At 39.4% G+C, this 15,832-nt stretch overlaps 1 protein-coding gene across 3 annotated transcripts in view; it reads right to left on the bottom strand.

Annotated features, from left to right (window-relative positions):
* Positions 1-9,161: 9,161 nt before the first annotated feature.
* The window catches only part of GLRB (glycine receptor beta), a 51,145-nt gene continuing 44,474 nt past the window's right edge, over positions 9,162-15,832 (bottom strand). For 2 of the 3 annotated variants that reach the window (XM_032109115.1, XM_032109113.1), the window contains one exon: positions 9,162-14,139. In XM_032109115.1, coding sequence (XP_031965006.1) covers positions 13,843-14,139 — 297 coding nt within the window. In that variant the 3' untranslated portion in view covers positions 9,162-13,842. The remainder of the gene's footprint in view (positions 14,140-15,832) is intronic. The other variant, XM_032109114.1, reaches the window with a different exon arrangement.

Raw genomic sequence — 15,832 nt, 5'->3', positions numbered from 1 at the left:
GCAATGACAATGCCAGTGCTAATCCTGCTTTTGGGCTGGGGACCAAGGCGGTCAGGGCCAAAGCAGGGGAGGGGAAGAGGGCAGTGTATTTCCTCCTTCCACCCCTTGGAGCTGGGGAGCCCCGTGCCAGGCTGCTCGGTGGAGCAATTTGGCCAGCTGTCAGCATGGGGAGGTGGCTGATGGCAACAGGCTGCTTTGCTGCTCCCTCCTCATTAAAGCAGAACAAAACCCACTACAGTCACCAAATAAATGAAAGTATGAAAGCTCCATCTTTCTTCTTCCATAGGCATGCTTCCCTTTGGAGCCGTACAGCAGTATCAGAAGGCACACAGGCATCAGGTTCCACTTCTGCCAACACCACTGGTCACAGTCACTGCTGTACACTAAACTGGCAGTGTAACAGGTTTTAGTGTGTCCACACGTAACTGAGAATTAGGGCATAGGTTCATTTATAAGCACATTGTTCTAAGCTGCACAGTGTGAAGTTTTTATTCTTTTTTTTTAAAGTTTGCCTTTAAAAGTGAAAAAACCTTCTTAATCTTATAAAAAGAAAGACATTCATGATAGGGATTTAGTTTAAAAAATGGTTATTTTATTGCAGTGCATTTTATTTAGATCACTTTAATAGTTTTATAATTTTGTCAGGGCTTCTGTCACTGGGAAAATCAAGTAAAATTTAAGTTATAGTGAGTAAGAGTTTAAACGCCTATCAGTCAAACAGTCCTATTACATTTTTCATTTAAGAAAAATAAAAAGTATATCAATCACACAAAAAGCATCAAGCAAATGTTAAAATAATTTATTTTATGACACAAATAAGTACGAGAAAAATTGTTGCAGAAATTATAGTATGGATTTCAAGCCCTTACCAACATTAAAAATAAATTAAGTTGTAGGAATAGATAGAATTGCATGAGACAAGATAATAATTCCTTTCTTCAAGTATCCAAAATGTAGAAAGTTTTTGTTTTGTCCAATTACCCATTGCAGACATTTTACACTGTACTTTTAAAAACCACATCAAAAATAGGACATAAGATTAAAAGGACTTCTATGATTTGAAACATCAGCTCTCCTACTCTTATTATTATGATCTTTCCATAACAGAAATCTTTTTGGGTTCACCATTTACCTGTTTGACATAAATAATTTTTATTTTAAAATTTTTTTCCGTTAAGAGACAGCTTGCTTGTTAGCATGGAAATGTACAGAGTTCTGCTCAACAGAAGTTTATTTTTAGTTCTGAAAAACCGCTTCAGTTGTTCAGTCCCAGAACTAGTTCACAGCTCAGATATTTTTACTTTCACCTCTGCATTGGCATATCTTCCCAGAGATTAGTTGTGATAGTGTGCTGTTAATGGCAAGATTTTACAATGGGGAAAAAAACCAAACCAGAAACGTAAGAGAAAACCAAAAAATTCTTATGAGACACTTAATTTCATACTTCGGACTAGCAATACATCTATTTCATAGTAAGTGGGCAGAAAATAGCATTCTTCTAACTGCACAATTGCATTAAATATCGGGTTTAATGGATGAGCTTATCATAGAAAAGATTCTGCTTATAGAATTTGTGGCATTAAAGACAACTTAAATGATGCTTGCTTGTCTTTACCGAAACTTCATTTGTGTTGCTATACATAATTATACATATTAACTGCTAGTCATTATTGTGGTCTGTGGAGCTGCCATTTAACCTAAGAGTGACCTTGGTCCTTGCTAATTGCATTGTATGCACGGAGGTGATGTGCATATGTAGCTGGGTTCTGAACAATTCTAAATTTCTGGCTTCCTTTCACTACAGGGACACATACACAGCACAATGAATGAAGGAATGAATGCATGAAGGGCTCCAAAAGAAAGAGATGAGTTGGTGGGACCTCAAGGGCAGTTCAAAAATGGTAGTTATCAATAAAAACCTAACCTTGACCTTGGAAACGTCACTGTCATAAGTCTAAACAAGCTACAAAGGAAAACACGGACAGAGAGATGATTTACACCTAGAGACGATTTACAGCTAGGACTATATGGGGCAATGACAGGGATATATTCTCTCTCCCAAATCCTGGCTGCACCCAACCTGTCAGTACCAGCTGTAGCTGCTGTGAAAATAGCATTAATGCTTTTCTGTTAAATTAAGCAGATCTTCTGATGTGATCTAATGAATTCACTTTCTATAACTAAAACTATAAAAATGCCTTTGCTGATGGTATCTGACGTAAATAAGTGCACTGAAAGGCATTTTCTGCAGGAGAACCCTCAACAACATTTGCCTTAATTCTGCTGGGCTCCCTGTGGTTTTAGTGGAACTAACAAAATAGGACCTTAATTTTAGAGGTTGGTCAGCTGTAGCAAATAAACGTCAAAGGCAAGGAAATGAGCTTATACAAAAAACACAGGCTTTCTTTAGAAAAAGCTAGGGAAACATAAGGAGATCAGAAACTTCTCTCCTCAAATGTGTATCCAGAATCATCCAGTTCTTACTGATGTTTTCATACTATAAAGGCAGCAATAGTTCAGATTTTCTTCACAGCAAGAAGCACTCAGTTATTTGAGGCAGTTAAGAAAAATCGCAGATCACACCAGCACTCCAAGCACTACTGCTGAACAAGATAGCAGACCGTAATATTGCTTCTTTGCTTTCTTCTTGCAGCACTGCACATTAAAAAATCTGTAGAAATGTTATGCTTCAGAATGGAATTTTCTCCATTCATCATCTGATTATTTTATAATTTTATTAATTATAGCTCATCTCAATTCAGTGCCTCATTAGATGAACAGACAATTTGGTGTTATTGACAAACGATTGTGTGATACATATGAATAATCAATTACAGTAATATCCCATGAAATGACAGTGAAGTTAAATGAATTGAAAATACCACCCTCCACGGGCTCCTGCAATCTTTTCCTTTTGAATGTCAACTATGAAAGACAACCCAGCAGCAAGCAATCCATGAGTCAGACAGACGTGTGGCACACACTTTTATCTTCCTGTGTATAAACCAGTCCTCAGGTGATTCTATCTATACTGCCTTTGGATTACGTCCTTTAAATGACATAGTATTGCCTGACAGGAACTTCCCATCTCAAGGATTTAGCTAACAAACCCCGAGAAATAGATCCATATTTTACTGTATCCCTTTTATTAATTCATTTACTAGTAATTCACTTAACATACCTATTAATTACCCTTGATCATTACTAACATTGGTGAGCTAATAAAATACTGGATATCAACTAATCATTGTACATTCTATGTGACAACATTTGCTTTGAATTTGTAATTGAAGGAGTTACTCCAGTATGTGACTTCATACAGGTAAAATCCCAGAAAAGATTATTTTGGGAAGTATTGAAAAACATCTGTAGTACAAGGCAGTCATTGGTCACAGCCAGAACAGCTTCATGATGGGGAAGTCTTGCTTGTCAAACCTGATTTCCTTCTACAACAGCGTAACCCACCTGATGGGTGGGAAGCCTTCCCTGATGAAGGGAAGCCTATTGATGTAATCTTTTTCGACTTCCACAAAGGTTTTGATACTGTCTCTCACAGGATCCTTCTGGACAAAATATCCAGTACTCAGCTGGATAAACACATCATGTGATGGGTGAGCGACTGGCTCATGGGTCAGGCACAAATGGGTACAGTGAATGGGTGACATCAGGCTGGCAACCTGTCTCTAGTGGGGTTCTGCAGGGCTCCATCCTAAGCTCAGTTCTCTTGAACATCTTAATTAAGAACTTGGATACAGGACTCGAAGAAATACTAAGTTTGTTGAGGACACTAAACTGGGAGGAGGTATTAACTCCCTTGAGGACAGAGAGGCCCTGCAAAGAGACCCTGAAAAATTAGAGAGATGGACAATCACCAACTGTATGAAGTTTAACAAGGGCAAGTGCCAGATTCTGCACCTGGGATGGGGCATCCCTGGTTATGTATGCAGACTGGGGAACAAGGAGATGGAGAGCAGTACCATAGAAAGGGACCTGAGGGTCCTGGTCCATGGCAAGCTGAACATGAGTCATTGTGCCCCGGCAACTGGGAGGGCCAAACTTGTCCTGGGGTGCATCAGGCACAGCATCGCCAGCCGGACAAGGGAGGGCATCATCCTGCCCTGCTCTGCGCTGTGGTAGCCTCACCTCAAGTGCTGGGGGCAACTTTGGGGCACCACAATATAAAAAAGACATTATTATAGAGCGTCCAAAGAGGATGGTGAAGGCTGTAGAGGGGAAGCTGTATGAGGAGTGGCTGAGGTCACCAGGTGTGTTCAACCTGGAGGAGACTGAGGAGAGACCTCATTGCAGTTACAACTTCCTCATGAGGGGAAGAGGAGGGGCAGCCACTGATCTCCTCTTTCTGGTGACCAGACTGGTCACTCAGGGAATGGCTTGAAGTTGTGTCAGGAGAGGTTTAGGCTGGATAACAAGAAAAGTTTCTTCACCCAGAGGGTGGTTGGGCTCTGGAACAGCTCCCCAGGGAAGTGGTCACAGCACCAGCCTGACAGAGTTCAAGAAGCATTTGGACAATGCTCTCAGGCTCATGGTGTTATTCTTGGGGTGTCCTGTGCAGGGGCAGGAGTTGGACTCCATGATCCGGATGGGTCCCTTACAACTCAGAATATTCTATAATTCTGTCATGATTGAACATCCCATGGCACTCATAGCTCACTCTGTGCCATGGCAGAGGATGATTTATTTTACAGGGAACTGGAAAAATACATGGCTTGGTATGCATGCACTTTGCAAATACTTGTCAAACAGAACAATATTAATAATGGGAGGAGAAAATACTGGTAATTTATTAAATCCTGACGCACCATTTTCAAGAAGGTTTAGTCCTAGGGATGCCATTATATCAAAAATAGATACTGATGCATATGCATATTAAATTATAAATGGATAAAGGTATCATTTTAAAAGCTACATCTTCTTCCTTTGTTTCTCTGCAGAGTCTTCTGAGGAATTTGGATCCAAGTAAGGAACTGTGAGGTTATTTTAATCTTTTTTAGATATAAGAAATCAGAAATATTAAAGGAAAGAATGCATGCATGTGTGCAGTAGATTTGATTCTCCTCTGACAATAAATCAGAAAGAACTACAGTGGAAAGCCAATGTAGATGAGAGGGAAGATCAGGCACTTGAAATCAGTCAGACAACTTCCAGAAATGTTAAGACTGGGAGAAGACAAATAGAGATATCACTATTTTATGCCACTGAATCTATGATTAATAATGACTGAAATATTTTTTATTGCTATTTGTGTGCATTACAGTAGTGCCTTAAGGCACTGTACAACATATAGTAAGATAATATTTTTTGCCCCAGCCACATCCAATCTAAACAAAAGGCCCTTGGCACAACAGAAAGCCACCTTATTGTCCTGTCACTTGGTGCAGAGGAATGCACCAAGAAATAATCTGCCAAACTTGCACTGGAGACCTGGGAAAGGGACACTTGGCTGTGCTTACTGGGTACGGTGTTTAGCTACAGAGCGTCACTTACATGCGATGTTCAGACTTGGGCTGTGCACAGAGCTGTCCCCCAGCTGGGGCCCGTGTGCTCTCAGCCAACAGCAGCCAACTACTGCTTGGTCAGAGAAGAAATAATCCCATTGATTGAATTCTAGCAGCAGGAACTGGCAGAAAGACCATATTAAAGAAGAGCATGATGGCCTTGTGCAGATATGAGGTCAATACGGACAAGACCACCTGGTCTATTTTATAAAGCTTTGGTTTTTATTTTCATCTGAGAAATGAAAACTGTTGAAAGATTCAATGTTTAAGGCTGGAATCTCCTTTCAGACAAAATAATTTATTCCAATTGTCAAAGCTCATCAGACTCTCAGCATGAGTCTTGCATAAATGGGTTTATTCCTGGCTGTTTCATTTGCACACTCCATGAAATTTTTTTCCACCTATTTAATTTCATCAAAAATTTCTTCACAGACACTAGCAAACTTGCTGCAAGAGCACTGTAATGCAAAACACACTATCTCTTCCTCGTGTTCTTGTGGGAAAAAAATAGGGTAAACCACAATATATTTTAATAATTAGCATGCTTAGAAAAATACCCATTTTAAAATGCTGTTCCTGAAATAGGAAGAATATGGAAGCATATGACAAATAAAGCAATAAAGCCGTGCTTATGGGTAACAGATAATAAAGTGCTGCCAGTTTGGATATGCACTTGCTGTTTAAAATCTCCCATGATAAAATTTGTAACATTCGGTATTCTACAGTAGCGGTGTACAACACTCCCGTGAATTTGCAGTGTCTGGGAATATTACTGTGGCATCAGTGTTGCTATTTTTCTCAAGAAAGTGCCTCTCTGTTGCAAGAAAACTCATCAAGTGTTGAATGGGATGAACACATTATTGCAACGGTCCAGGGTTTGGGAAATGTAGCTGTGTTTTCCCCTGGCCGGTTTGCTTTGAATGCAATTGTACAGGGCAGGTCCTATGCAGGGAGGGGTCTTGTCCTGATCCAGCCTTCTGTGGGGCAGCCAAAATGACTTCAGCTGCAGCACATCTTCTGAAACTTCCTTGGCTTAAAGACCACAGCAAGGTGAGAGCTTTAAGTCCAGAGAAAACAAACAAAGCTGCTGTAATCCTCTCCTGCCATCATGCACATTTGGTTTTATTCATGTAAGAATTATGTATTTAAGAAGCTTTCACCTTGGGGAAGGAACTAGAAAATATGAAGAATTATTAAATAAAGCCTAAAGTTTAATGTCACAAAGTAGATGATATCTCATGGTGGATGCTGTATATCATTGGAATTTGCTTGAAAAAAGATTGCTTCTGTAATAGCCTGGTCCTGAAGCACATGCAGAAGGGAAATGGAAGCAGGGTTGTCTCAGAAGCTGACACAATCAGACAAATATTTTAAAAAGCCTACAAAGATTTTACCCCCTCCAATAGGCTGAGGCTAAACAGGATCTGTCAGAAGCGGGAGCAGGTATCAAGACAGGCTTTGTCAAAAGCAGAAGCTGATGCTGGAGTGGTACTGGTCAGAATCATTACTCTTTACAGTCAGTTCCTGTCAGTATTATGCCTTTGAAATAGCCAGTCTCCAAATTAGTGTTTTCCACTGAGCTGGCCTTTGAGAGTCAAAGAAACAAATTAATCTGGAAGAGTGAGCCTGCCTGAGACACTGATAAATCTGTTATGACAATGTAAGGCTTATTAAACACTGAGAAACATTATTTCCCTAGCCTCTGGGTCAGATGAAAGTTTTAAGGTTAATAGAGGAAATCAACATTTTAAAAAATGTCACATTGACTACTTTCTTTTTGTATTCTGCTTTTCACAGGAAATTCATACACTTAAAAATATAATGCATGCAGTGGAATTTTATCTAAATATCAGAATACTTTGAGGTATAGGGACAGAACTGAAATGGCTTAACACATATAACGTTAAAATTAAAGAAAAAAGAAGGTCTCAGGTCTTCTCATATATTACCATTCATGCGTTCTTCAACATCACCACTGGCTTGCCCTTGTGAACTCTATGATAGAGTCCCACACACAGTCTTTGCTCTGACTGGATGGAGATGAAAGGTAGGATATCTAAAGTGTATTGCCAAGGAAATAATTCAGGCTTGATAAAAGGAGTGCTTTGCAGAACAGAAAAGCTAAACAGTACTATTGATTATCATGATGTATTCTACAGCAAAAGAAGGTGGAAGCACAGGAGCTGCCTACACACAGACTTTCCTCTCAGAAGCAGCCACAGTTTCAGCAGAGGTTTTTCTTGCAGTTTATATTGCTAGAGAAGATTTCCCCTGAGCTGAAAGGTTTTTGCAGGGGGCAAACATACAACAACTTGACCTGCTTTACTCACAAGGGTTCCTTGGCCCAAAAACCTCTTGAGTTTGCTTCTTCAAGTGAAAAAATGACTCCCACTGTGAATATTCATAGAAAGAAACAGGCTGACACAGATATATATGAAAAACCCTACACTTCCCACTGCCACAGCCCAAAGAACTCATCAGGTAGAAAAGAGTTATACAATACCTTATCTTTTGTACTCCACAATCCTCATATTTCTTCCTGTCAAAGCACATTATGTGGCCTAAGTAACTGCCTGATGGGACAGAAATCCTTAGTAACCCACGTTGTCTCTTTGGTTGGTCTCCATCACAGTAAACCACATTTTCCCGCAATAAGATGAAAGGCCATTAATATTCTTGTACTAAAAGACGTGTGCTTAATGTACCTGCTGCCTTTGTGTGACAGCTAATGGTGCCAGGCAGCTTTAGATTTATCTCAATACTCAAAAGATGAGTTGACTAACAAACTTGAAGGCCCTTCAAATACCTCCCCTGCTAGGAGGGAGTCAGTGGATGCTGTTCTCCAGAACCTGACAGGCACTGACATGTTGAAAAACCCCATGGCGAAAAGCAATCAGTGTCCCTCAAAATTAGGGATGACCTCTATGGACAACCTGGAAGCCAAAAAGACTTTTACAGTCTCATTCTTGTTAGTCTTACCAGTTTCTTTAGTCTCATTAGTCATTCAAAAGATTGTGATCTAATATCCACTCCTAGAGGTAGGGACTTTAAACAAAAGGGCTCATAAGAAGGATAATCTTATGACCTAGACTCAGGAGGAAACCTCGTTCATGCTCAGGTGGGCGAATCCAACTCATTCATTTACACGTGCATTGGTCCAGGAAAAAAGCAAACTGGCACTTTTTTGTCACTGCCACTGAATTCTCTTGTCAGTGCACAAAATTAAATATGTCAGAAATCCCGTAGGTGATCAAAAGCTGTGGAGAGAATGTTTTACAGTGCCATCTTTCACATCAGCCGTAGGAAGGATCGCTCCGTGCTGGCACACCGTGCGTCACCCAGCACACACCTACAGTTCACAGGCACGGGCTGCTGAACACCCACACGAGCTAACTTTAAACCAACCGCTCGAGCTCAGCAGCCAAGGCAGCACAAAGCTTTATGGGGCTGAACTCCAAGCATATTTTTTCTTGCCCTAGCCAGCAGGTAGGCTTCCCAGCCACAGCTCACCATCACCATGGTGATGTTTCCAGCCCTCCCCAAAACAGCCAGTTTAAGGTTAATTTGGATAAGGCTGCACTAGCTGCAGACATTTCAGTGACTGCAGCATAGACATACCGTAGCAATGAAGGGCTTTCAGAAGCATTTCAAAATAGCCAGGTAATCTTTATTTTAAATGTCTGCTGACACCATTCCCACTGATGGAAGAAGGATAGGTGCAGGGGGAGTACAGGGGTGGGCAACTTTCTTGAGTAAGGCAAAATGCAAGGGAGTGCTGCAAGCAGCCCAGATTGCTTGTGACTGATTTGATACAGTGGCATAGACAAAACCACTATGATGAGGAATTTATGTCATCAAATTTTTCTTTACATTCCACTGTTTACTTAGGTGTAGAGCTTCATGTGAAAAGAATTAATTTCCTTATCTTTTGGGAACCACAGATGAGCTTAATTTTCCTGGTTTTTTTTAAATTTCCTTATAGTAATATAAAAAGAAGGTAACTCATTTATATGCAAAGCAAATTTCTAGACAAAAATTAAATTGTTGACACAAACAAAATTATTATTCAATTGATCTGTATCTGAATTTCTTTCCACATTACCTTCTCTAATCCCGGAATTAGTACACGAAAGCATCAAGTAAGAATGTCCTCTCATTCCCTTATCTGCTACCCACCCCATTTGTACTCATTGCAGCACTACGATATCTCAATAGCCTGAAAAATCACTTGACACTGCATATATTTAGGCTGCAAATAAATAATTCAATGCTACCTATTCTATAAATAGCCCCATTGCAATCCCCCAGTAACCATAAGGATAAGCTGCTTTAATTGAAGCAGAGACCATGGTCTATATTATAACTGTATTACAACATCTCTTAAGAGATTCCCTTAACAGCTATAACAGACTGCTTAAGTAAGGTACTGTCTCTCTTCAGAGTAAAATATTTTTAAATAAAGATTACTTGCAAGTGCATTTCCTTTAAAAGATTATACAGACAGATCAATCACTGTGGTCATGCCCATTGACACTAGCCCAGAAGGAAGTGTTGCTGCTTTCTCTTTAATGGCAAATAGGGCACTAAAGACATCTTCCTTTACCCTGTTAACAAGTCCAAATTAATCTGAAGACTTTGAAGAATGAAAGCTGCTTGGCAGTGTTTCCATGTGGTCAATCTTCTGTACAGTGCACTTACAAAAATAAACCCCTTTCCTCAAAAGACCAACTGCTCACTTACACCATCTCAGCTAGAATTAAGTGAAGAAAAGAGGAGATGCCATTACACGCTGAAGAGCTGCTCCTAAAACTGGGTGTCAAACATGAGCTGTGTACTACAAGGAATTAATGCATAGCAGCTGATACACTTTTCAAATTACATCCTTACTTATTGCCTACCTTAAATTTGTAGATGCAGTTGAGAAATGAATTAACGAATCTCCATGGAAATTCCTGATGCAATGTTTGAATGTGTTCTAAAATCCTGAAAAATGTCAAAAGATATCTAAAGGGTGATGATACTATAAAAGAACAGAATTAATACTAATTAGTATTTGAATACTACACCTCAATGCTTAAGAACCAAGAAAATACCAAGGTTTACCTTAAGGGTAGAACAAAAATTTGTAACTCTCCTTACCAGTTAAGCAGAACTTGAAGTAAATGTCAGCTGAAACACAGATGGGCTCTCCCTCAAAAACAGATTTTGCTGTCATGTGGCTTGTTCAGACATCATGACTAGTTAATTGGGTTACTAAGCTGCACTTCACGAACCTCACCTTTGCTACTACTTGAATGTCTTCATTTTTATACTTTCAAATTGTAACTGCAGGGAAAATTTCTATAGCTGTACATTGATTTTGTGCCCATTTATTTTTAATTTAATAATATTTTTTTCTTTCACATTATCACGATCAATTAGGATCCTATATTTCGTATACAGTTTTTATATTTGCACCTTATTCTGGAAATCAGTCATTAGGCTGAATTTTACAACTAGAGGGTGCTGGTGGACCATAACGTGAGATGGTATGCAAAACTCTTGATGACCTTTAGTGGAAAGAAGAAAAATAAAATAAATCAATTATTACTGCTCAGCAGGACAAGCGAATGTATTCCAAGATAATACAAATACTGCAATATTATCTAGTGTAAGTAAAAAGAAAATTAATACTTTATAGCTGATACTGGTTCATTTTAAATTTACTTTCAAATTTGCTGTTAAACTTCGCTTCTGGCCTTAGTTTTTGTGCTGTAATGAACAAAAAAACCCTTTATCTGAACAATATACATTCCTTTTGCTTCCCTTTGTGTGAGTTGGAAAGCAATTACAGTGTATTATTGATTAAGTGTTTTATGATAAAACACAAAAGCCGTCAAGTAAGCAGGAAAGCAAGAAGGAACAAAGATTAATTTAACAATAAAATCTATAATTGAGATTTTACAGATAGAATGTGGACACTAATTACAGATAAATCATTTAATAAGAGTTCTAACAAGAAAATTATCTTCCAAAATTCATATATTTTCCAACACAAGGTAATTATTTTTTTGCCTTCCAGTACTGTAAGAAAAAATACAAGTATGAGAATAAATAATGTCTATAAATATACCATTCTGTATGTATAAAAGTTCCCCCTCCCTTCCTTCCTCTCTTTCACTTATCCTTATTGCTTATTAAGAGTCTCTGACAATTCTGCAATTACCTCCAACTAACAGAAATATTCAAACTTTGAACTAGACCTTAAAGATACCATTTCCCTCAGCCCCCGCTGAACACAGCTCAATAACATCTGGGATTTGCCTTCAATTTCTTTGGATCAGAAAGAAATCCAAAGGACAAACTGTGGCCACCTGGTAGCGTGGCTGCCTGAAACCTCCATGAGACAGTGGCCAGGAAGCTGGTGGAGTGCATGTGACCATACTGTGAAGAGCAGATCTCTTCAACCCAAACACAAGTTGTTGCAGCCAGCCTGTTGATCACAAAGTGGCAGTGGTTTGAAAAAGCCCTGGGCATGCAGCTCCACCAGATGTGCAGTGAAGCCAGCATGGCATGCCATTCCTCTTCTTACATTCCCACTTTTGACCTTTTGGTTGTGCAGGATTGCTGTATGTGGACAACATTCTCATTGTGGGCAACTCCCAAGTGATCCAACAGTCCACCCGTGGCCTGCATTAGCTCAGCACATCCTGGACATGCCAGAAATGTAGCACAACAAGTGGGATTGTTTGTTTCCACACTATGGAAGGTTTCATGTATTTAAACCAGTCACTTCCTAGCCTGTGAGAGGCCAATAGTCCAGATTTCTTTTTATGAATCGCAAAGTTAGTGAGAACTGCCTTATTTTCATATTGTAATTAGCTATGGTGCCTCAGCTTTACAAGCAGAGATGTATTTCTGTATGGCATGCTCTCACGAGCGGAGGCCAAGTCCCCGTTCTCTCTCACATGCCTACCTACATGCAGCTTTCTTTTGGCTGCATTTCTTCTCAGGACTTGCCCTTATGAAGGGATGAACCCTGGCATCCACAGGAGACCACAGCTCCCGCACTATGCACACCAAGGAGCTCATGTTTAGGTAGTCTCCATGCCATAGGGTTTCCTCTGGAAAATGGAAAGCAGTCTCCTATCAGAACTGTTTCATGCACAGGACCTTATTCTCCAAAATGTAGAAGCCAAATCAATGAGCTGCTGGCAGCCATTAATTAACACATAGGCACACTGGGGCTCATGACAGTCTCAGCCCCTTAGACCTTTGGACATGTTTTCACTCCTACTGGTGGCTACGTGCTAGCTAGAACACAAACAGAAAAGGTGTAATTTTAGTGGGGAAAATGGGATTTCGTCTTGAAAACTGGTTTGTTTAAAATTAAAGATTTCAAGGGGATAAACAAAACAAACCAAATAATAAGTGTCCAATGCAACAACAAAAAAATCGTGACTTACATACTGCAGGCTTGCCAGCTGCTACAGAAGCTGAGCCAGAGGACAAAGTAATGTAAAAATGTATAACAAACCTGATACTGAGCTGCATCTTGTGATGCCTCTCCAAAACTCCTGATACCTTTAGTCTAGAAAGTGGCCCGTTTGTTTTTTATGTACTGTATCTAGTTTGTGCCTAAGGAAACAGCAGTTAAAATTTGGCCCAATGTTTTATTGCCAGCATATTCTAAAATACTTAAGTGTGCCTGCTTCATGGACACAACTGTTGAGGATTTTTTCCTAAATGAGCTGATTTTACAAATTTAGTACTTCTCTGATCTTTATTTTTCCACATAGACAAGATCTGCTTATTTGATGCTGCCTTCACTTACAAAGTCTAAGTAATAATAATTACACCTTAGCTTTTTCTTCAACAGTGCCAGCTGAAATTATATAAGAATGAGATGTTTGGTGGGTGTTTCTTTTTCCTCTGGAAGTCAGCAGAAAAGCTGTTAAATACTACATATACTAGAATACTGATTTTAATAATACTCAACGTGCACATCCATTTCATTGTCAGAAACACTTGAAATTCCTGTATGTTACTAATATCTGAAGAGCGTTAATCAGCTTTATAATGTAGTAGGCATTGTCCTTCATATATATTCCTAAAGCAGGATGTATGCTGTACATTTATATACACAGTTGGTCAGAGCACAGACATTGCAGTGTCATGCTTTCATTCAAATTTCAGATGCCATATGTTCAGTACAATCGCACGGCATCAAGATGCAACATATTGCTTTGCAAATGCAAATAATTTCACACAGTGGCCTTCATGACTGGGAAGGGATAATGAAATGGGCTATATTTTACACATATGAAAAAAATAAATAAAAGATTTATCATAAATATATGGACCAGTATATGACGTTGAAGAACAAGAAGCAAAAAGGAAACAGTGCTCTTGCATAAAGATCAATTCTCTTTGCTGCTGATGGAATGACAGGCTTGGGAGGAGGAGGCTTCTTGTTGTTCTTGGCTTGAGATTTCCCGAGCCCATTGTTGACTTCAATGGGCTTCCCATAACAGTCATAATTTGATAATTCAAAATCCCTTGGCAAGCTTCCAACAATGCTGAAATCATTGGATCTCAGATCAGATTTCGAAGTGCAAACTTTTTTGCATCTGGTCTCACCAACCTATGAAATAAAGAGTGAGGGGAATCATGATCTACTCGCCACAACTCATTAGCAAACTTCATGCATCTGCTAAAGAACACTAAACAAACATATAGGAAATTACTTGTTGATAGGGATACATTACATCAGACTAATTTGTGGAATGGTTATGTTATAAAGTACTTAAGGATGATCAGTCAATCATATAAACTAATCCAAACATTCATAATTGTGTAATTTTTCATGCACAATGTGCCTCATGCTCTGCAATCTGCTATAGTTAGACTCCTTCATTTTAAGATGATAGAAGGGGAGAGAACATTTTCATGGGGAGTATTTTTGGATATTTGTTCTGTGCTGATGAACCTGCAGGCTTGATACTATTCAATACTTGCATTTTTCTGAGCTCTGAAAGCCATAGTCAGAATTAACCCTAAAATTCAATGTTTGATGCAATTAATTTTAGTTTGTTCTGGTTCTAAAGAGTTGCCAGGGCAGTATCCTATCCCTCACCCTAGGGCGACCACCTTGCATGGTGAGAAGCACTTTCTTTGTACCTGCGGAGCTTGGTGCCTCTCTAAAGACAAGTAACACAGATGTAACTTTGATTGAGGCTTTTACTCCCATTATTGGCAAAGTTGATTCTTGTGCAAGGTGGAAGAGAAGCATGGCACTACTCCTTCTGCAAACAGTGGATACACCTTCCCAAATTTGCCAGAGTTATATTTCTCATGAAAGCAGTAAATTTTGAAAACGATGCACTAAAACAGAGGTGCAGGTTTGTCCTGGCTCCAGGACAGGGCTAATTTTTGCAGTAGCCAGGAGGGAGCATGGCCAGGGCACAGAGGTTATTCTATACCACCTCATGTCACTGGCAGGGCTGGAGAAAGGGATTCTCTTCTGGGGTGAGGGGGTTCCTTCTGGTCAAACAAACGTGGTGGAGGGAGCCATCCAGTATTGTCTATTGTCAGGGAATTTTTCTGTGTGAATAATTTATTTTATTATACCTTTTTCATTAATATTATTGCTGTCAACTGCTCATTTTCTTATCTCATTGCTGTTTTCAGTAAATTTTTCTTATCTCAAACCATGGTCTTTACCTTTTATGCCTCCCCTTGGAGTGAGGAGACAGAACAGCACCTGGTTTTAGTGGGAGTACTACACTGGAGAATACCATTCCTAAGCCACCACAAAATCAAGATTCCAGGGTATAAAAAAGAAAAATAGGATAGGTGTTCCCTGACAGTAGGACAAAAACTACACAAACAAATTTCTTGCTACTGTCTTCCAGTCCTCAAAGACCTGACAGCCTAACAGTGCTCATTACTGGAGTAGCAGGGGCAAACTGTCTAGCAAGGCAGTGACTAAGACACAGATAAACATGATTATGTGACCCTAGGTGACAGGATGCTGTTATTCACTGATCTGAGACATTCCTTCCAATCAGATCAGACCCAATGACATAGGTAATAAAGATATAAAGCAGACCCTTGTGCAATGAAAAGTGAACCTGCAGGACAGGGGTGTATGTTAACTGAAGAGTCACAGGAATATTACATTTTTTTCTATGTTTAAAGCTAGTAAGATTTAGTAAGGAAAGAAATAGAATCATGTATGAAATTATAAGCCTCTTTTTGGATTTTCCAAATGCCTCATACTACCAGCAATACATTGTAAAACTCAGTGACACTAACTGGAGCCTAAGTTCTCTCAT

Source organism: Corvus moneduloides, chromosome 5, assembly GCF_009650955.1.
Source record: "Corvus moneduloides isolate bCorMon1 chromosome 5, bCorMon1.pri, whole genome shotgun sequence".
Lineage (NCBI taxonomy): Eukaryota > Metazoa > Chordata > Aves > Passeriformes > Corvidae > Corvus > Corvus moneduloides.
The sequence above is the reverse complement of the archived record's forward strand: the minus strand, read 5'-3'. Positions and strand labels throughout refer to the sequence as shown.